The 22356-nt window shown below is 51.8% G+C and overlaps 1 protein-coding gene across 1 annotated transcript in view; it reads left to right on the forward strand.

Moving 5' to 3' along the window:
• The window catches only part of XYLT1 (xylosyltransferase 1), a 127531-nt gene that overhangs the window by 53578 nt on the left and 51597 nt on the right, over window positions 1-22356 (forward strand). Inside the window, exons 3-4 of the mRNA XM_021698027.1 lie at window positions 514-686; window positions 1485-1687. Coding sequence (XP_021553702.1) covers window positions 514-686; window positions 1485-1687 — 376 coding nt within the window. The remainder of the gene's footprint in view (window positions 1-513; window positions 687-1484; window positions 1688-22356) is intronic.

Consider the following 22356-nt stretch of genomic DNA (forward strand, 5'->3'; position numbering starts at 1 on the left):
CTTCTGTACAACATCATGCTTCTAATCAACAATACTGTACTGTGAACTTAAAAATTTAAGAGGGTAGGTGTCATCTGTTCTTTCCACAATGTTTACAAAAAAGGATGCTATTCAGAGGAGAAGGAAGAGGGCAGGCAAAACCAGCTCGTATATATCTTCTGTTTCCCGGCTGAGAATTAACTGCTCCTTCCCCTACAGTTCAGAGATACCTCGCACTTCCTCCTGCCTTGTTCAGTGGCTTAATACGTGTACTTGTCTCCGTCAGCTTTTTAAAGCTCCTCGGGGGTGGGAACCCCTGCCTTTAAGCACCTCAGAGTCCCCCACACATGTACCAGGACAGCGTAAGGGTCCAGGACAAGCTTGCTTAAGCTGGATTAGGTTTCAGGGCCCATAGGACAACTATGCCCTTCAGAGAGTCCCCAAGATGAAGCATCAGAGAAACTCCCCGTCCTCCCCCTACAAAGAACCTGGGATCCTCACCCCACCCCTGTGGTCTCTTGGGTTTTCCCCCAGGCAAAGCCAACAAGAACGTGCAGTGGGATGAGGACTCGGTGGAATACATGCTGGCCAACCCAGTCCGAATCGCCTTCGTCCTGGTGGTCCACGGCCGTGCCTCTCGGCAGCTGCAGCGCATGTTCAAGGCCATTTACCACAAAGACCACTTCTACTACATCCACGTGGACAAGGTGAGGACCCCTCCCACCCTGGTCGCCCCTTGCTGGCTTTCTCCGCCGGTCTGTCTGCTCTTCCCCAAGCTGGCCTCCCTTTCAGGCAGGGCTTGTAGGCTGATCAGCGGCCTCTCCTTGGAGCACACGTTTCTCATAAAGGGCCAAATGGCAAATACTTTAGGCTCTTGCAGGTATATGCTCCTGCCACAGCGACTCCGCTCTGCCACTGGAGGGTGGAAGGAGCCCTGAGAAATACAGAAATGAGTCTGCGTGGCTGTGTACCAATAAAACTTTATTTACAAAACCCTGCAGCAGGCTTCCTGACCCCTGAGCTGTCTTGGCCCAGAGGTTTCTGTTGGGTCTGCTGACCTGACATGATGATGGCATTCGTCAAGAAGTCAAAAGGGGATGCCTGTTCACAGCAGGCCTGTGAGGGAGAGGGCAGTGGAGAAATGCCACCTCTCAAAATGCTCACCAGGTTTAGACCCAGTCATACTTCCTAGCTTGTCATCCTCAGACCACATGCCTCAGTCTTGTATAAAACAGCAGAGTCCTGGGCACCGGCCCATGCCTAGTGAGCTGTGAGCTCAGAGGTGGGGCCTGGGAGTCTGCATTTCAAACAGCTAAAGTAAATTTTCAAAAATAGTAAGGTTTCGGAGAACGATGTAGAAGGACACCCCAGGCCTGAGCCAGTTGCTTGGCGAAGTCCGCTCTGTTCAGAAGCCGTGTCACCTAGACGGGAAGGGATAGGGGGTGAGGGGCACGTCCGCCTGTGTTCTGCTGCTTAATGTCACTCCTTCTCTCCCCGGGGGTAAGCGCTCTAATTACCTGCATCGGCAAGTGCTACAGTTCGCCAGACAGTATGGCAACGTTCGCGTCACCCCCTGGAGGATGGCCACCATCTGGGGGGGAGCCAGCCTCCTGTCCACGTACCTGCAGAGCATGCGGGACCTCCTGGAGATGACTGACTGGCCCTGGGACTTCTTCATCAACCTCAGCGCCGCTGACTACCCCATCAGGTAAGGCAGCCTTCCTCCTGCTTTCCTTAGTCCTCGCTGTGAAGTGGTCTCAAAAGGCACTGTGCCTCAGTGAGGTGCCACGGAGCCTGGGATCCACATGGGACCCGAGCACACGGTTTTCCCAGCTGCGTCCACGGGTACCCGAAGAACCGGCAAGACCACTACCCACCTGGGGCTTCCGTTCAAGTGGGGTGTGGGGGGACAAAAATAAAGCAGAACGAAGCAGCAGGGAGAATCGTAATTTTAGCAAGAACGGCTGGGGAAGTCCTTCCCAAGAAGAACAGGAGGAGTGAGTCCCTGGGACCGGGAAAGTGGTCTAGGCCGAGGGAACAGCCCCTGCGGGGTCCTGAGGTGGGCATGTACCTCCTGTGCTGGGGGGACGAGGGGGCTCAGGGTGGCTAGAACAGAGGAGGTGAGGGGTAGAGTAGTAGGAGGTCAGAGAGAACCCTGGGGTGAGATCATATTGCTTCTAGAATGTGGGAGCCCCTGGCATGTTTGATTCGAGGCAGGACTAGGTCTGACTCTGGTGTCAGAAAGGGGAGCAGAGGGGAGGCAGGGAGGGCCATTATGATGGCCACGGCAGAGTCACGGACACGCATGTTTGGGCTGTTTGAAGCCGTGTGTGTGTGTGTGTGTGTGTGTGTGTGTGTGTGTGTGTGTGTGTGGTGGCGGCTATCAACTTGTCACAAATGAACGGCTTGCACACATTTTTAAATTGGGAGGTTTCAGTGAAACTATAATGTTGGGAGCTACTCTCCAACCCCTGCCCGGGGCGGGGCGCACCTGCGGGCCCTCGGCTATGGCTGTGTGGAGCTGGTCCAGTGGTCATCAGCCCCGAGACACCGAGAAACTCAGATGCCACCAGGAAGGGCCGTCCCTTATGCACAAACACTGATTGAACGAGCTTGTGCTCGGTAATGCTTATGGCCTTGAAAATAGGCCATAAGCAAGGGAAACCCCTCTAAAGATCTTGTGAGGTTAAAAAAAAAAAAAAAAAAAGGCAAGAAAATGAACTTTATTTGCTGCCAGAAGGCCGTTCTTTGCTTGACTGTGTCTTTCATCCTGATTTATTGGTGGGGCTAAAAAGGAGAAGAGGATGGGGAGCGAAGGGCGGGGCCTTCCTTCCTCTGATGGCCCCGGGGACATGGGGTGGGGACAGCACTCCCACAGGAGCCAGATGAAGGTGTCTTTAAAAATATATGTGTGTTTTTCAATCACGGTGGTCTTCAAGCAGGCACCTGGGTGCTGACCACAATATAGTGAAGCCCCACGTGCACATCACCTAGTTTCAGCTCGAATCAGGTCGTGGCTAGTGCTGATGTATCTACACTCTCCCCTTCTTCCCTACTGAAGCGCTTCCCAGACATCATGTCGTTGTGTCTGTAAGAATTGCGGTATGCATCCCTTGTAAGCTAACATCTGCATGACTGTCACATCTAAAATACTGTCATTCTTCATGTCCTCAAATATTGAGGCCACACGTCCCCAGGAGTTTGGGTGTTGAATCAGGAACCAAATAAAATCCAGGTAGAGAGAGACGTTCTCTGTTTAAAGCTAGAAATGCTCTGTCTCCTTCACAGTGCGATTCCTGGTGCCCTCCTTCTGTCCTTGGCTTGGTGGCATCGCATTGTCTGCTGGGAAGCCCCTGGGCCCTGGAGGGGACCTGGGGAAGGCACAGTCTTTGGTCAGCTTAGGCAGGGTCCACCTGGCACCCTTGAACCTGAGAAAGATGATGGTGGTTAGAAAGATACCTGTTTTTCTTTTGTTCATACGAGAGCAAGGGTAAGCAGATTATGAAATATGGCTGGTGGATTTTTACTTATTTATTCTTTTGTTCAGGTACCCATTCCACAAACATGTGGTAAGCAACTCTTATGCTAGGCCCTATCTGGGCATTTAGTGAGCAAGTGGAGCATGTCCCCTAGTTGGGAAAATGGATTTAAAGGCGCCATGCAAGGCGTGAAAGAGCTAGAAAGTGAGGGGATGGGGGTGCTGGGGGACAAGGTCAGGCGGTCAGAAAGGCCTCCGAATGTGCCAAGTTTGGACCTGAGAACTGAAGGCTAGGAACAGATTGTTGGGCAAATGAGAAAGCACTCGTTTGCGACTAGGATTTCCCCACCTGGACATTCCGGACATACTGTGCTGGATGAGTCTGCTGTGGGGACCGTCCTGTGCATCGCAGGACATTTAGCTGTAGCCCCTGGCCTCAGTCCACTAGATTTGGTCGTGCTGGCCCCCAACTCGGGACAACCACAGGTATCCCCAGACGTTGCCCAGTGTCCCCAAGCGGCAAAATCGCTCCCAGTTGAGAACACTTCCTGAGAGAGAGAGAGAACAGTCGGGACAAGACATGGGTCAGAGATGACCTTGCTGCATTTGAGAAATTTTAAAAATGGAGGGAGGCAAGGAGGAGAGGCGAGTAGAGAGAAGCACAGGCAGGGATGAGTTAAGACGTTCTCCCTCTTTCTTCCAAGAAAGGCCTGAGTTCAAAAACATCCCCAGATGCTGAGCATAACAGCTAATGAGGTAGACGCTTCCTTCAACCCTCAAAGCAAACCTGTTCTCCAGAGGGCAACCTGGGACCCAAGGTCATGTAAGAAATACATGGCAGAGTGAACATGAGAATCAGTTCTGTGCTGTTCCAAGGCTGGTGTTCTGCTTTCTGCTCGTTCCTTCCTTGGGGAAGTCAGCCAGGCCTAGAGTGGCAAGACGGCTACAAGTGGGACCACTTGGCAATAGGGAATGTCATGAGGGAAGGTCCTTGGAGGTAGGAAGGTCACCTGTGGCCCCGAGTCTGCTCATTCCTCCTCTAGACCTCCAGTGGAGACCCCAGAGATCACCTCAGCCCAGATCAAAGGGTGGCACTTGGCCAGAGACCTCTTGAGGTCAGGTGGGCATTCCTGTGCCCATGGCCCTCCCCAGGAGACCCCCACCAGGCCTCAAGGCTGCCCCCTAGGGGCCCTGTGTTGATTTGCTGCGACCGTGGACTCAACCAGCTCAGCCGGGCCAGGATATGGGGATCTTTAGCACTTCGGCATCCAGGAAGGGTAGGTGATGAGAGGCCCAGCAGATGGCTTAGGGTTCGAGTCTGAGTTCTGCCACTTCACTAGCCATATGGCCATCTGCAAGGAAATTCAGTCTTTGTGAAACTGGGCTATGATCATAGAACCTAGCAGAGCGTTGGGCACCTACTAAGTGCTTACTTACCCAAATAAATGTCAACTGTTCGTTCCTGAGCTGCATCCAAGGCTGAAGCTCCTCTCTGTCCGAGGGGCCCAGGAACCCTTTCCTGGACCACGTGCCAAACCTATTTTGGGTTTCAGAGAAGAGAGTCCTGGAATTTTTAGCTTTTTTAGCTTTAATGCTCCAGGTCTCTGTGTTCCTCATTCTGTCTTTCCCTCCCTCTGCCCCCACTGCTGTCATTTCCATGGCCCTCCCGGTTCTTCTGCCCATTTCACTTTGCCAGCCTCGTGGCCAGAGGCACTTTATGCATCAAGCACTGCTGGTTCCTCTTGCTTTTGTTTCTGGGAAGTCGCCCCACACAAAAACATATGAATTTTGCAGATGAATGGTTTTATCCTGGGCAACTCTGATAGGCTTTCACTTCCCATCTGCCACTCCATCTGGAGCTCCAAAACCACCACTACTCCCGTTCCAGGAAGGATGAGCAAACTTAGGAGCCTCCCCAAAGGGGCAGGAGTGCCCAAGTCAGAAGTTTCTAAGAGGCTCTGAAAATGGAGGGGATTTCCAAGGGCAGAGCCCACCCAACATGGCTCTGAGCTGTTGTATGATTTGAAACCACCTCTCTGTGCCCCCCTGCCCAACTCTAACTGGGGGGAGACTCTTCAGGACTCACTGATCTTTATTGGCCCCCAGCCTTGTGTAGGCTCTGGACGCAGAGAGCCTGGTTGCAGATTCTGAGCCATCACCCTGGCCGTGAGAACAGGTACACGGCTTTCTGCATCTCAGTTTGTCCACCTGAGAAAGCGACACAATGTTTAGTACCTATTTACTAGGAAGCGTCAATGAGATATTGTATATCAAGGGCTTTAACATAATGCCTGACACATAGAAAGTGCTGGGTAAATACAGGCTGTTGTTATTCTATTGGTGGAATCATGTGGGCTTCAATCGAGTTGCTTTCTTTTCTCCCTTTACTCATGAAAAGACTAGCAAAATATTACCTGAACTCACATCTCTCTTAAAAGTGGGAAAAACAAAGTGAGACAATGAAGACCGAATGTCTCAAGAAAAACAGGATAGAACCAACTTGTTTGTGAACGAGAAGCATGGTCCTGTATTTGGAATATACAAGCTCTGTGTTTAAAGAATCCTTCCTTCTCTGCTGTGACATGACACGCTGGCCCATGTAGGCTCCGGCTGGATGAAAATAGATGTTTTCAAACACTGAGACCCTGCTCGGTCTTGACTCATCAAAGGACATGATGATTCTGTTAAGTGTATTTTACTTACTAAGTCAGGAAGCTCCTGGCCGACTTTACTTAGATGGGACGCAAGAAGTGACCAAACCAAAGCATTTCACATATTGCTCAGTTTGAGCTCATAGTAACAGACCCCTCACTGGCCATCCTTCACTAGGCCCGGTGTCCTGGGTCAAGTCAGATGCACACGGAAGGAGAGCTGAGCATGTCCCCGGCCCCTCGGGGCTCACATCCTGTCTGGTGTGCAGGTTCGTGTGCGTGTGCGTAGCAGGGGAAACGTTTTTCCAGCTAAATCTGGGATCTTCATCAGTGCCTCAACGAATATGTATTGAGCACCTACCGTGCCCCAGACACTGTGCTAGGCAGCAGGAGAAGCATAGGTAGATCCTGCCCTCATCAGAGTGGTCACGGGTGCAGACTCGAGCTAGACCACCTGGGCTCAAATCCCAGCTCTTCTGTTTACTAGCTGTATGAATTTGGACTTGAGAAAATCACTTAATGTCTCTGTGCCTCAATCACCTCATCTGTAAAATGGGCATAATAACAGCACCACCCCATACCGTTGCTGAGAGCGTTAAATGAGTTACTGTACGTAAAGTGCTCAGCACACAGCACTGTCTGTGTGACAGCCATTGTTACTAATAGAGGGGAGACGGACATTAAGCAGAATGATGACACGGTTGAACACATCATTACAAAGAACAGCAGGCATTCTGAAGGGAAGGAAGGGGGGCATCTAGAAGCACCCAGCAAGTGAAGCTCACCTGGGCTGGGAGCCTGGGACAGTCTCCTGAAGAGGCAGCATGTGAACTGAGATGTGTGTGATGGGTGATAGTTCCCCGGCTGAATCATGAGGGGTCCCAGGAGAGCATTCTGGAAGAGGGGATGGCATGAGCAAAGGCCCGGTGGTAGGAAGGACCGGGGCATGTTCAAAGCTAATGTGGCTGAAACACAAAGAGCAAGGGATGGCCTTTCTACCAGTGAGGTAGGTCAAGGCCGGTCCCTGCAGGGACTTTGGATCACCTGATGGGTGGTTGAATCCTTAGCCGTGAGCTGTGTGGTTTTAACGAGGAGAAATCATACCTACAATATAGAGAGATCACTTAGGCCATCGTGGGGGACAGTTGGGAGGGGGACACAGGTGGGAGTGAGGAGGCAGGCAGGGAAGGAGGTGGTTGCTTCTGCTGACCCCAGAAGCATGCCTAGAAAGCCCAGGTGGTCTCCAGTCTCCAGTCCTCCTCGGAGGCAGGAGTCCTGGAAGTCATCCCGAGCTTCCTGAATGCAAGCAGCCATGTAGCCTTTCGTCATACGGAGCCAGGCGGCCACCTTCTGTTGGAGGACCAGGGCCCCACCCTGCATGAAGCCCCCCGCCACCGGGGGGACACCCAGAGCAGGGGCTGGTGCAGAGAAGCCGGAATGGCCTACAGGGGGAGGACCTATGGTTATGACCCCTCTTTGTTCTTTTAATTTTACTTACGGTAAAGTACACATCACGTAAAATTTACCGTCTTAGCCTTTTTTTAAGTGTCCAGTTTGGGGGTGTTGAGTACATTCATCAGCACTGCTGTGCAGCCAGTCTGCAGGACGCTTTTCATCTTGCCAAACTGACTCTGTACCCATTAAATGACAAGTCCACATTCTCCCCTCCCCGGCCCCCGGCAGCCGGCACTCTGTTTTCTGTTTCCGTGAATTGGACTACCTAGAAATGGGATCATACAGTACTTGGCTTTCTGTGAGTGGCTTATTTGACACAGCATGATATTCTCAAGGTTCACCCGCACTGTAGCAGGTGTCCGAATTCCCTTCCTTTTTACGGCCAACTAATACTCCGCTGTGTGCGTATTTGTACTACGTTTTGCTTATCCACTCGTCCGTCACCAACGGACACTTGGGTTTCCACCTCTTTTCTGCCATCAGTAATGCTGCCATGAACATGGGTGTAAAAATCTCTCTTCACCTCCCCGCTTTCAGTTTTTGGGGGGAAACGCCCAGAAGTAGGATTACTAGATCATGTGGTAGTTCTGTTTTTGTTTTTATTTTTTAAGACTTCCCATACCATTTTCCACAGCAACTGCACAAAGGTTCCCACCAGCAATGCCCAAGGGTTCCAGTTTCTCTACACCCTCGCCAACATGTCGTTTTTCTGGGTTTTTGATAGTAGCCATACTAGTAGGTGTGAGGTGTTTCTTGTTCTTTTTAAGGAGCATAAACTCCTGAAGCAGAGGGCCCTGTGACCCTTGGAAGCTTTGAAGAGCTGGCTTAGCTCTCAGCAGAACCGGGAGGTTGGCCGCAGGGAATTGTCCCCCCACAGGATCGCGGCTTTCCAGTGATTCTTCTAGAACTTCCACCTGACCCATATCAGTCCCCCATCTCATTTCCCACTCTGTTCAGTAGCACCACCTGCTCACCTGTTCACCAGAGGCTGGAAACCCATATGCTCTGCCTCACCTCTCCATCCGGGTCTGCGTAATTCTACCCCCACCATCTTTCTCATGGACATTCCCACCTGTGATCCCCCTCCGTCTCAGCCCAAGTCACACCCTCATTGCTCCTGGGTCGTCAGAGTCCCCCAGGAGGACGGAGGCTGAGCCAGACCCTGAAAATGGGCTGGAGCTTCAAGGCCATCTGGCAAAGCAGCGGCCCCCACCCCCTTCTGGAAGCACTCAAGCAAGCGTGCAGCTCACATATCCCGACCTTGCTGAGCCCAGGCTGAGCACCAGGCACTGTGCTGGGAGATGGAGCAATGGAAGGGCCTTGCTCGTTCCCTGAGTTTACAATCTATGGGAGAAATGGAGATCCTATAAATTCAATAATGACCGGGCGTCATGATGGAGAGTAAGAAGGGGTCCTACTTGAGCGGTCAGGGTAGATCACATGCCTCTAAAGAGTGTGTTTAAGCCACGTCCTGAAAGGGGGGCCACTATGAAAAAAACAGGAGTGGAGGTTATCAGGCAAAGGGAACAGCATATGCAAGGTCCCTGGGGCAGGGAAGAGCCAGTGTGGTCCAGGAACGAGAGAGAAAGGTAGTAAGGTAGAGCAGAGCCATGGAGGCCAGGAGGGAAGGAAGCAGAGTTTGGAGAAGCCCACGAGGAGACTTGCCAGGCCTGGGCCCGTCTTCCTTCCCCTGCCCACCTGCCTCTTCTGTCCATACAGTTAGCTCTGTCCTAGTTACCTGCCGGCTTCGAGAGAAATTCCCACCAACGGGGTGGCTTGCAACCACCTCCATGACCTTACAGTTCTGGAGGCAGGAAGTCTGAAATCAGGGTGTCGGCGGGGCCGTGCTCCCTCTGCAGGCTCCAGGGGAGAGTCCTCCCTTGCGTCTTCTCGCTTCCGGTGGATGCAGCCACCCGTAGCACTCCTTGCCTTGCAGATGCTCACACTATTCTCTGCATCCATCCTCGTTGGGTCGTCCATCCTATCTCTCTCTCTCTCTCTCTCTCTCTCTCCACATGCCCCTGTTTATGGGCATACCGGTCACTGGGTTTAGGGCCCACCTGAATCCAGTATGACCTCCTCTTAACTAATTGCCTCTACAAAGCCCCTCTTTCCAAATAAGGTCACCTTCTGATGACCTTATTTTGGATGGGAATTTGGGGGAGGTGGATGCCCTTCAGCCCAGGACAGCCTCCCATGGCCCCTTGCCAGGCCGAGCGCAGGATGCATCTGCCCTGTGGGAGGGGGTGGGGCCATCCTCGGGCTCCGGCAGCATCTAGAGCCCACTCGGAAGGCAGTCCTTGCACAGACTGTCCTCTCGCCCTCCGTGTTGGGATGGAACTGGTATTCTCCAGTCCTTTGTTCAGCAGTTATTTCCTGAGCACCTACCACACACTGGCCCCGTGGGTTTGGCAGGCAGCAAGACGGACAGGGTCCCTGCCACAGCCAGGACTGTTCTCGACAGGGGGTAGTCAGGGGTCCACGTGGTTCTTGGACGTTTTCTCAAAATACCTTTAAAAAGTCGGGTTCTTCCATGAGAGACAATGGACTCTGAAAAACAAACTGAGGGTTCTAGAGGGGAGGGGGGTGGGAGGATGGGTTAGCCTGGTGGTGGGTATTGAGGAGGGCACATTCTGCATGGAGCACTGGGTGTTATGCACAAACAATGAATCATGGAACACTTCATCTAAAACTAATGATGTAATGTATGGGGATTAACATAAGAATTAAAAAAAATTTTAAAAAAAGTCGGGTTCTTTAGGGGCGCCTGGGGGGTTCAGTCGGTTAAGCGTCTGATTCTTGATCTCAGCTCAGGTCTTGATCTCAGGGTCATGAGTTCAAGCCCGGCGTTGGGCTCCATGCTGGGCGTGGAGCCTACTTTAAAAAACATGTATAATATATATGTATATTAAAATATCATGACCCCACCCAGACCAGTTGAATGTAAACTCCATGTAGGAAGCAAGAATCTGTGTATTTTTTCAAGCTCACCAGGTGATGGGCATACACAGCAAGAGTTCCAAACCCCTGATCTAGGAGAGACACAGATGTAGTCACTTAATTACAGTAATAAATAGGAAGGTAAATGCTTTACTGGAAAATACGTTAGCCTCAGTACTTGGCAGGAAGTCCTATCGGGGCCGGGGGGTGGGGGGAGAGGGCAAACACCCAGGGCTTTGGGTGTGTCCGTCTTTCTTGGTGGCCACTTTCTCAGCATCCAGCCACTTCTCTTCTTTGGATGTTCAGAGATACGTGTCCTCTAAGACCCTCAAATGCTGGTGGGACACCGTCCAAGGAAAGCTCTGCCCAGATACCGTGTGAGTCAGAAAGGGTGCACCTTCTCAGGCTGTTCACAAAGAAACTGGAAAACACGCCAGTAATTCGGCTGGTAACAGTTTTGTTTGCATCTAGTAGCAAAATAATCATTTCCTCAGCCCTGTTATTTTTCAGCCTGACGGAGCACATGCCTGTCTTTTTTTTTTTTTTTGAAGATTTTATTTATTTATTCATGAGAGACAGAGAGAGAGACAGAGGCAGAGGGAGAAGCAGGCTCCCCGCGGAGCGGGGAGCCCGATGCGGGACTCGATCCCAGGACCCTGGGATCATGACCTGAGCCGAAGGCAGACGCTTAACCGACTGACCCACCCAGGCGTCCCACATGCCTGTGTTTGCAGAAATGCTGTCGGCTTCTCTCTTGCGAGCGGTTCTGGGTCTCCTGAGCTATATCTGAGGTCGGACAGCCCTTCTGGCTCTCTGGGGGGCCAGGACTGACCCAGAGCATCCACCGGACGAACGGAGTGAGGCCCGAGTGCTTGCAGTTCTCCTGGGACTTGGTGGAAAAGCACTGAGGCTCTTTAGGAAGCCAAGAGTGGTCATATCGGTTTAGAACACGGTCTTCGCTGCCACAGATACGGAAGGACGTTCTTGGAAGGATAGGAAAGTGGTAGGGAAGAGGCAAGAATGATGTGGCTGTTTCACCCAAGGGAGGCCACTATTTGGCTCAAATACATTCCAGCCATATTGCTGTTTTGTTCGTTTCCTATTCTTTCATTACTAAAAAAACCCAAAAAATTCAGAGTCCTGGGGAAAAGAGTCGGTTTTATCTTGAGTCCTACATTCTTTGGCCCACAGACAGTAGAGGACTTTGGTTGTTCACTCATTGATTCAACACGTGCTAAGATCCTTCTAGATGCCAGGCAGTGACAGGCTGCACCATGCCGTGGAGCTTTGTCCGGTGATAGGAATGTTCTGTGGCTGGGCCCTCCCCTGCAGTAGCCAATAGCCACATGGGGCTAGTTAGTAGGGGCTTGAAATGAAAAAAAAAAAAAAGAAAGAGAGCTTGAGATGCTCCCTGTGGGGCAGAGGAACCAAATTTTAAACGTGTTTGGTTTTAATTTAAATGTAAACAGCACCTCAAGCAGCCTAGACCCAGATGCTCAACGTGCAATAGTGAGCCAAAGCAACCGAAACCCCTGCCTCCATGGGCCTTACATTTGCGTCACGGGCAGAAATACTTCCACTAGAGAGAGCCGTAGTGTCCTTAACAAAATGGGAGAGCGTGGTGCTACCAGGCCGAAACAAATGTGGCCTCCATCCTCTGCCAGTCCGATGGTCTCGCCAGATCCCAGTCTGACTGTGCATTTTTGAATTTTGCCATGTATCTTCTTACTAACGTTTCCCTCCCGAGAGCTCAGAGTTCTCCTTCCCTTTGGCAGCAGCTCTGCGTGTGTCTCTGGGGGTGGGACGTGTCCCCCCCTGGGCATCCTCCCGCCCAGTGCACGGAGCATGTTTGCTTGTCGAGAAAGCAAAGCCTTCATTTATGTGGCTTGCCCACCAGTGCCCAACAGCAGGGCTGGTGTGCATTCTGGGGTGCTCCAGGTGCATCCAAGTGCATCCGGGGGATTTGGCTGTGAGCCCAGGTGGTCCACAGCATGGGTGATCTGCACTGTAGGGTCTCTTATTCTTTGTTAGCCACCCCCGCCTACCCCATCTAACTGCAGGGGAAGATGAGTCTCAAGGGCAACCTGGAGGGACAGCATGTCTTCAGAGGTCAAGTGGAATAAGGGAGGGATGTTTCCACTCCCTTTTTATTGATGATTGCAGAGGTTTGGATGAGACAGGCCCAAGGGATGAGGTTAAGATCCAGTCATTGGGGAGGTAGATGGAAACTTGTGAATTTTATTACTGTATCTCCTCCCTCCCTCTTGCTGCCACTTGGAGTCATTGCCCAGCATTAAAAGCAGTCAGGAGTGGATGCTCCAAGTAGATGTCTGGGAGAACCCTTCAGGATCTGCCAGACTCCGGTAGCTAATCGTGCCAGCTAGCATTTTGTGGCACATGCCATCCAGGGGATCCCTGGCCAGCGTGTTATCTGAAGTCACGCCAACCCCAGAAGGCAGACACTGTGGCTGCATCCCATCTTACAGGTGAAGAAACTGAGGCCGAGGGTAGTTGAGGAATTTGTCCCATGTCTCACAACTGGTGGGGATCAGAGCCAGGGTTTGAGCCCATGCTTCTTTGATCAGCAGAGGGGAAAAAGAGACCTGAGTTCTCCACCGGCAGGTCTTAGTGCGCCCACTGGGCAGCACAGGAATGAAGCTCTCCTCCTCGTCCCCCCGTGTAAATCCATGTTCTCTCCCATCTGGAAGAGAGTGGAGGAGGCAGAAATGTCCAGGACCCAAGAGAGCAGCATGCACACCAGAGCCCGAATCCAGGGTCATCCGCAAGCAGCAGCTGCCGAGAACCCCATCACTGTCTGCTTTAGTCCCCGCCGTATGGGGTGGGGCGCGGGGGGTGCAGAGAAGGGCACGACGCTCAGCAGGTTCAAGTGACTGGCCCAAGGTCACACAGCTTGGCAGTAGCCAAGCCAGGATTTGAACACAGGTTCAGTGACTCCCAAGTGCAGCATGCTTTCTGCTCCACGAGGTTGGCCGGTGTGGTCCCCAGACAGTTGCTCCCAAGGGAAAAGGCCAGTCGGTCAAGAGCACGGCCCTCGCCATGTGACCACCATGGCTAGAGTAGTCCCAGGTGCAGAGGGGCTCTCTCCCTGTCTGGCCAGTAGAAGACCGGGGCTCCACCAGTCCTGTTGGCTCCAGACGTGGACCGAGGAACCAGCTGTCCTGCATTAGCTGGGACAGCCCCGGCTTTCCAATTCCTTTATAATCCGCTTTCCTCCCGATCTCGGTCTTTAGACTCTTCCCCAAACTGCTGGACTTCGGTGCCCGATGGAATTCTCACTCATTTAAATGTTAGCCTCAGGCAGGCATAATTCAGAAAGAATGGCTGCCGTCCCTCCAAATGCTCACACTTGTTCCACGACAAGACCCAACCAACGCGGGCGTTTTCTGCACCGTCGCGCACTCCGCCAAGGGCACGTGAGCGGCCCCGTGGTATCAGCCCAACCTGGATTTGAGTCCTGTCTCCGTCCCCTACTAGCTGTATCGTCTTGAGGCAGGTGACTCCAACCTTGCCGAGTCTCGGTTTTCTCTCCTGTAGGAGGGAGACATTAATGTTACATGTCAGGGAGCCACGTGAGGGACGGTGGCCACGTGGGAATCCAAGCCCTGCCTTGTGTCCCGCTCTGCAAGCTCTCTGATAAGCAGCTGGGTGAGAGCACAGCCTGGCACCTCTGCGGGGCCTCGTGTTCATCCCTACCACCATCTGCAGGTCAGGACCAGGATGCTCAGCCCTGCCGAGGGGCACAGAGGAGAGAGAGAGAGAGAGATGGCCCGGTCTGCCAGGGAGACCTTAGCATACTGCATCCTCCCAGTTGCTTGAATGGAAGAGGCAGGAGAGCAAAATGTGACTCATCGTGACCCCAAGGAGTCAGGTGCGGCTGAGGTTTGAGGCAAGAAACAGGAGACACAGTAGTGAAATGCAAGGGGGGGGGCTTCCACCAGATGGTCCCCCAGCCCCTGGTAACCATGCCCAGGCAATCTCTCCGGCGCTGACGAATCGTACCATCAGTTCGTTCTCCCTTTGGGTGAACCTAGGAAGGAGATGGGCAGACGGGGGCCCGTTCTGGGAAGCCAACCAGAACCCCCTCCCCACAGCAATTTCCTCAGAGGGTCATTGTAAAGATGAGAGCTACTGAAACACAGGACCTAATCCAGAGCTGGGCATTCATTACAGGTGCTCAGGAAGTTGTTCTCTTATTGTCAGGAAAGCGAAACATCCTGGGCAGTTCTTAATTCTAGACCAAAAAAACATGGTCTGGCCTTTTTTGTGGTCTCTTTCTTTCTTCTCTCCTCGATTTTCCATCTCTGTGCCCTGGTCCTGCTATAGAGATGCTGACCCAGAGAGAGCGCGCACGCATGCCTTTGAGAAATGCGCTTGTGAACGGGAGTTACAAAGGCCGTCGCCTTGAGCTGAGCCATGTTTGGATGCGTCGCCCCCATCTCCCTTCCCTCCCACAAGGCTGGTTGAAAAGACCCTTAGTGTTTATCAGCCTCCTTGACCTCAGTGGGCTGAAACACCCCTATCCTTCTCAATCTGCTTTCTCTCGAGTCAGTACAGCTGCAAAATCTCCCTCAGGTTTCAAGTTGGAATGTTCCTTCATAGTTCTACCCCTAAACCTCCTCACCATCCTCACTCCCCTCCCCAAACCCTCTCCCCAGGCTCAATTAGTCTGCCTCTGGCCAACCTCATGGCCATTGCGAGGCCCCCAGGTGGGGTCGGAAAGTGACTCGGACATTCGAATCGGTCCACAGCCTGGGGGATAGTGTCACGAAGAGAAGCTGGGGCAGAGAGCACAGTTCCTAGACTCGCCCCCTGCATCCTTTGCTCCTGTCCATCTGAAGTGAAACAGCCCCGTGCATTCCAGAAGGAGCATCGGGAACCTCGATTCTGACCCTGGTCCATTGCCCATAACAGCACCTCATTAGAAAGTGGAGGATGGGGAAGGAGGGGGTCATTGGTGGTGCCAGCCAGTGTTCCCAGGGTGAGGCTCCCAGTGGAATCCCACATCAGTCTTGTGTTCCCTTGTGGATGTAGGAACGGAAATCGTGCCCCCAAGAGCCACCGCGCGTCTCCCGTGTCCTTTGTTCCTCCAGAGAAGGATTCTCCCCAGTGCAGTTTAATTGTGTTCATCAGTCAACATTAGTTGGCAAAGCCAGCCAGGGGCACAAACATTGCCACCCCTTCCTCAGTGTAATTGTGCTCTTTGGGATGCTGGAATGTGGTTTAAGGCCAAGCAGTTTTTGATTACAGAGTCAATCTTTGTTTAAAAGTTGGCCGCCCTGGGGAAGTTTCTAACAAGTTACTTTAAACAATGCATTCTCTGGACACCTACAGCTAAATAGTCCATTAATCCAAATTGCTTTGCCGGGATGTGGTGGGGCGGCGTCTGAGCCGGGCTCGGGCTCCGTTCACTGGGAGCGGCAGCTGCAGGTGGGAGAGGCGAGAGGCCCATCGTGGTCATGAATTGACCTACGGGGACACGCCCCTCTGCCAAGTGTCCCCGACCCTGTGCATCCAGCGCTGAGTGTGTGCAGGGTACTGGGCCAAGCGCTTCCCCGATCTCAGTGAACCTCTTGGCCGCCAGACGAGGTGGGACCTTCCGCATCCCCTTTAGAGAGAGAAGGGACAGGGGCTTGCCCAACATTGCGACGGAGCTCAACCCGTGTCCTCAGCCACAAGCCAGGGCTTCCCAAGTCTGATCCACAGACCACTGGCAGTGTGCAAGATGATTTAAAGTGGTACGCAGATGTTTCTGACGGTGTTAATATGTAGGAAGACCTAATACACCCCAGATTTCTGAAGCTGAAATTTTCTTTAAAAATATAGTTGATCTAGGGGCAACTGGGTGGCGCCGTCAGTTGAGCATCCGGCTTCTTGATCTCGGCTCAGGTCTTGATTTCACAGTTGTGAGTTCAAGCCCCGTGTTGGGCTCTAGGCTGGGCATGGAGCCTACTTAATTAAAAAAAAAAAAAGAAGGAAAGAAAAAAATATATATACATAGTTGGTCTAAATAAGAAAATGTTAAAGCAAATATACACGGGGTAAGCGGCTCTTCAGTCATTCCACAAATATTTATTGAGTGCCTGCTGTATGCCGGGCAGTTTTCTGGGTGCTGGGATACAGCAGGAAATAAAGCTGTTGAGGCACCCCCATGCCGGTGAGGGGGAGAGACGGTAGATAAGCAAGTGGATAGTAGGTCAGGTAGAAATGTGTCCCAGGGAAGAGACAGTGTGGAAAGAGGAGGGCGGGCCAGGAAGACACTTTATAAGGAGGGCATGGCAAACACTCGTGAGGAAGGTGTATGAATGACCACAGAGAGAGAGAAAGATAATGGCAGGGGTCAATAAACATTTTTATAAAGAGCCAGATAGTGAATATTTCAGTGTTGCGGGCTGAACACTCTCTGTCACGATGACACAGTTCTGCCCGAGTGACAGGTCAGCCGTAGACCACACGTAAACCAATAGGCATGACTCCGTTCCCATGAAACCACATGGAACAAAGCAGGGGGCAGACCACAGTTCACAGATCCGTGTTCTACACCATTCTGCCACATCTCCCACAGTTCAGATAATGGCCCTGCCCGGAACACACGTTTCAACAATTGCAAACTCCTTCCCCATCTACCCACTCACCCACCATCTGTCTTCCCACATGTGGCCTTTCTGTATCACCTCCAGTGACCCTGCCAACTCAGGCACCAGCTTGCGACCCACTCTGTGCCTCAGACTTCATGACCCTGGATGGAGGGAGAGTGGTAGAGATTGCAAAGGGCTTCTGGGAACTTCCTCCAGACCCTGGCCTGGACTCCCACCCAGCCCTGGGTAGCTGAACTTGACCTAAAACAGCAGTCCCCCTTTTATTTTCCACCTGCATGGCTTACCAGTCTTCAACTTGAGCTGGAAGACAAGGTGTGAAAGGGAGCTCAGTCCTCAGCGTCGCCTGACCAGGCCAGCTGGGAGGGGATAGGCAGTTTATTCACACGGGGGTCCTCCATGACTATAGGCCTCTCCAGCAGCCCGCCCCGCCCCCCCGTAGTATTTGTCAGCCAGAGAAGACCGTACCTTCTTACCATCCAGCCTTCTCGGTATAAACCCGTCAGAAATACCTTGTGCCCGTTAGCACTGTAATTCACGCTAGGCCACCTTCCTCAATCTGAATCAAAAAGGTTAATGACGTTGAATCCCGAGACTCATTGATTTCAGTGCTTATCCCTCTTCTTGCGCCCCCAGAAAGCGCAAGGCTCGTTTATCTTTCCTTGGCTGACCTGGCAAGTCGCTGATGAATGCCCCAGTGCCCGTTAATTCTCCGAGATTGCCCAGAGTGACTAGGCACGTGTACTTATGGTCCCTTCCGGAAATCCGGTTGATCTTGTAGATCCAGTTCTGCACCTAGAGGTGTTTGGGCTTCCTTTCTGTAATGTGTCTCGTAAGTCTGCCATGGGTTGCAGTTTCAATTGCAAAAGAGAAATTTTTAACCAAGATGATGACCACGAAATGCCTTCTCATGAAATAACAGCTTTAGGACCTCACGATTGATTGACATTCATTCCTACAGTCAGTCAGTCAGTACACACTTGTGGAAACCTGCAGTGTACCAGACGTTTGGAAGGATCTGGGGTTGCAGCTACCAATAGGGTAGTTAACATTTCTGCCATCAGATTTGGCCATTAAATCATTGGGTCTTTATGACACCGTTAGGAAGGAAGTTTACATCCATATATACAGGAAATCACCATGCATACAACCATTTCCCTTCTAGGGAGTCAGAGAAAGCTTCCCTAGAGAATTATCTCTGAGCCTAGAGTGGAAAGGAGAGAAGGAATTAACTGGATGAACAACGGGGGGAGGGGTGGGGGGGGCGAGTGTTCCAGGTGGAGAGGGCTGCATGTGCAAAGGCCCTGAGGCATGAGGGAACATGGACTGTACATCAAGTGAAGAGAGGCTTATGTGGACAGGGTGTGAGAAGGGCCTTACAGTTGTAAGCTGGAGCTGGACCTAGAAACCCCCTCTCCATTCTGTTTGGTAGGAGTTTTGGGGCTCAGGCCATCGGGCAGTGTAGCAGACGGATCAGAAGTGTGGGCTTGGGGACTCAGCAGAGTCCCAATCCAGCCGTCCCATGTACCAGCCCTGAAACCTTGGGCAAGTGGCTCATCCTTTGCACACCTTGGCCTTCTCACCTGGAACACGGAAAGCATCATGCTCACCTGCCTCAGCCTTCACGGTGAGGATTAAGCTGCGGAATTTGAAGGGCCTCGCCGGACGCAGAGCAGGTGCTCAATAAATCAGGACAGTAGTTTGACCTACCCTGGCCAGTTGACCAGGTTGCCAGCTGCACAAGTGCAGAAGTGACAGCTCTTTTGCCGAGGCTGTGTCTCTAGTGCCTGGCACAGCGCCTGGCACAAAGCAGGGGCTCAGCAAGCCCTCCCCACCGGGAGCACTGAAGGAGCAAACGAATGGTCAGCGGCCGTCCCCTGCAGCGCCCCCGGGCCGCCAAGCCCGCGGGCATTTACCCCTGGGTGGCGGAAGGCTCGCCGATCGCGTGTCCCTTGTCCTCCACTTGCACAAGTATTCAGAGCGTCTCTGAGCTTGTTCCTCGACTGAAGACCAGTGGCGAGGTTTTGTCTTGACTTACTTCTCTCAGCTGGAGGCATTTTCAGATTTCCCCACCATGAAAATGGAAAACATTCCAAAGCACCAGAGAGTCAATTTCAGAAGAACAATGAGCCGTGGTGGGTTCTCATAAATCCTCAAGTCGGCTCCGCCGCTTCTCCCCTTAACTGGAGGTGCCAGCATGGGCCCTGGGGGGGGGGGGGGCCGGGCGGGGGGGCCCCCCCGGGGCCAGGGGTTTTTGGCCGGGGCATTTGGCCGGCGGCGGGGGGGCTTCCTGGCGGCCGGGGGGGGGGCTGGATCCCAAGGGGGGCCTTTTTTTTTTTTTTTTTTTAAGTTTTATTTATATATTTGAGAGAGAGAGTGCACAAGCAGGGGGAGCGGCAGGCAGAGAGAGAAGCAGGCTCCCCGCCGAGCAGGGAGCCCGATGCGGGGCTCGATCCCAGGACCCCGGGATCATGACCCGAGCTAAAGGCAGACGCTTAACCGACTGAGCCACCCAGGCGCCCCCCAAGTGATCTCTTGATGTCGTGTGGCAGGTAACTAAGCTGCCCCCATGTTCCATGAACAGGGCCGGAGGTAGACCCTGTGCTGTCCACCTTCGCTCGGTTTCCATGGCTAAGCCTCTGTAGCCCTGGGGCTCTGAGGTCAGGTGGCCCGGTGCCCGGCCCTGCCTCTGTCTCAGCCGGCACGGGCCATGTAACTTCTCAGTCCTTCCTCATGTGCAAAGTGGCTGATAACAATAGTACCTACTCCATGAGGTTGTCGGGAAGGCAGATGCGAGGGGATACGTCTAGGTTCCTGGAGCACATGAGGTCTGTCCTCAGTAGCTAGCAGCAACCCTGTTCCTGGATAAGCTAGCCACGCTCGTGGAAGCTCAGTTTGTCCATTGTAAAATGGAGCTAATGCTCACCTTTCTAGAGAAGTTGGGAGGATAAATGCACAGTGTGTATGAAATGTTTACGATACACCAAGCCCAGGTGGTATTGTAGCTGTGTTATGATGACCCCTTTTTCCTTTTGAGATATTGGGGTTCAACTGATAGAAATCACCATGAGTGACAGACCTTTCGTGCATTCAGTGTTGTGCAGCCAGCTGTTACTCCAGCACCAGATGTTTTAATCATCCCCAAAGGAAAATCGAAGGCCAATACGCAGTTGCTCTTTATTTCCGCCCTGTCCCTAGGCCCTGGCAATCACCATTGTCCATGCATCTACCTATCCCAGATATTCATAGGAATGGAATCATGTAATATGTAGTCTTTTGTGCCTGTCTTGTGTCATTTAGCATAATGTTTGCAAGGTCCGTCCACATGGTGGTAGGTGTCCATATCTCGTTCTGTTTTATGGAGAAATAATATTCCATTGTATGGATATACCACATTTGGTTTATCCATTCATCCCTCAGTGGACATTTGGATTGTTTCCTCCTTTTGCCTATTGTGAATAGTGCTGCTATGAATATTTACATAGAAGATTTTGTTTGAACACCCGTTTTCAATTCTTCTGGGTGTTATGGTGACTTTTTAACGTATGCGGTTCAACTGTCTAACAGAGAAAAGGAAGAAAGAATAAAAAGATAAAGTAGGAAAAGAGGGATTCCGGCTTCTGAGGGTTTCCTTTTTTGGCCGACCTCAGCCCTTTGGGGGCCAGCAAGGGAACCAAACATAGAGAGAGGTTGGTCTTGGCTTTGTTCTCAAGCTCTTGGGCCGTGTCAGCATCCCAAGGGCTTGGCTTCCCCCCCACCCAGGGAAACACCTGCTGAGTCTGTGCTGCAGTGTGGGGTGCCTAGGGAAGCCGGCCCTCCTTGTCCATCCCTTGGAGGGAATCAGTAACAAGTGCTCTGGGATAGTCAAGCACTTTATGTGTACCAGGCCCTGGGCTCAGCCTTCATACACATGATCTCATCGATTCTCTGCCCGACTCAGACAAGGACACTGAGGCTCGGGATGAAGTGACTTGCAAGATCACATGGCAGGCTTCAAAACCAGGTCACCTGATGCAGAACCATGGCACATCTGGCTGTCACTCACTAGGCTCTGATACTTAAGTACCTGCAGGTGTATCTGCCTTAGTGTGAAAGGGATTCATATATGCATTTGTAAATTCCATTTCGGGAACCTGGCACAGACTTCGGGATTCCATTCAACATCTGTCCCTGTAGGTATTAAGCAACTGTTAGATGCCAGATATTGTGCTGGCCAAGCCTTTGTGAACTGCAGTTCCTCATCAGAACCTCAGAACACAGAAAATGATCAGAATGGCTCTTTCCTTAATTCCTGCAAGGATGCTTCATAACTAGTATCATTCGTGATGCATAGGAGAGAAGCTAATCCAAGATCTACAGTGGATGCCTTGAGACACCAGGGACCAATTCTCATAGGGACTTGGTTCTCAATCATCACTGTTCCTCCAGCATCTAGAACAGTACCTGACATGTAGTAGGTAACATTAATATTTGCTGAATGAATGAGGATATAGCGATGTGAACAAAACAGACCTGCTCCCACCTGGCGTGCATCCTGTTTTATAATTTACAACATAATCCTCTTTTACAATCCAAATAAATATTGTAAATATTGAGGGACCAGCACTGGAACATATTTTATCAGTGATCAGTGAACTCGTAGCAGCATCTATGTGAGCGGGTGTTCAGAAGAGTCCCAGATGACATTAAATTTTTTTTTTCTTAAGAAACGCTCTATCAGTGACTATAGGAAGACAAGGGGAGAAGGAGCAAGGTATTACCTCTGAGCAAATACTTCAGGAATACCTGTTAACGAATGACCTTAACCCAAGGAGCTGGAAGCCTGAGCTCATGTATAGTCAGATAAAACCAGGGCTTAAGTTACCCCGTTGAAACAGGTCCATGCAACTCAAAGTGATTCCAGGGGTTTAAAAAGCTGAATTCGGGGCACTTGGGTGACTCGGTTGGTTAAGCAACTGCCTTTGGCTCAGGTCATGATCCCAGGGTTCTGGGATCGAGTCCCACATCGGGCTCCTGGCTCAGCGGGGAGCCTGCTTCTCCCTCTGACCCTCTCCTCTCTCATGCTGTTTCTCTCTCACTTGCTCTCTAATAAATAAATAAATAAAATCTTTAAAAAATAAAAAAATAAAAAGCTGAATTCATGTCTAACGTCTGAACTCAACACAATTTTGGGCACTTAGGATTTGCTCAAAAATGTACAGAAGGAAAATGGAGGAAGGGAGGGAGGGAGAGAAGGAGA

Source organism: Neomonachus schauinslandi, chromosome 5, assembly GCF_002201575.2.
Source record: "Neomonachus schauinslandi chromosome 5, ASM220157v2, whole genome shotgun sequence".
NCBI classification, from domain to species: domain Eukaryota; kingdom Metazoa; phylum Chordata; class Mammalia; order Carnivora; family Phocidae; genus Neomonachus; species Neomonachus schauinslandi.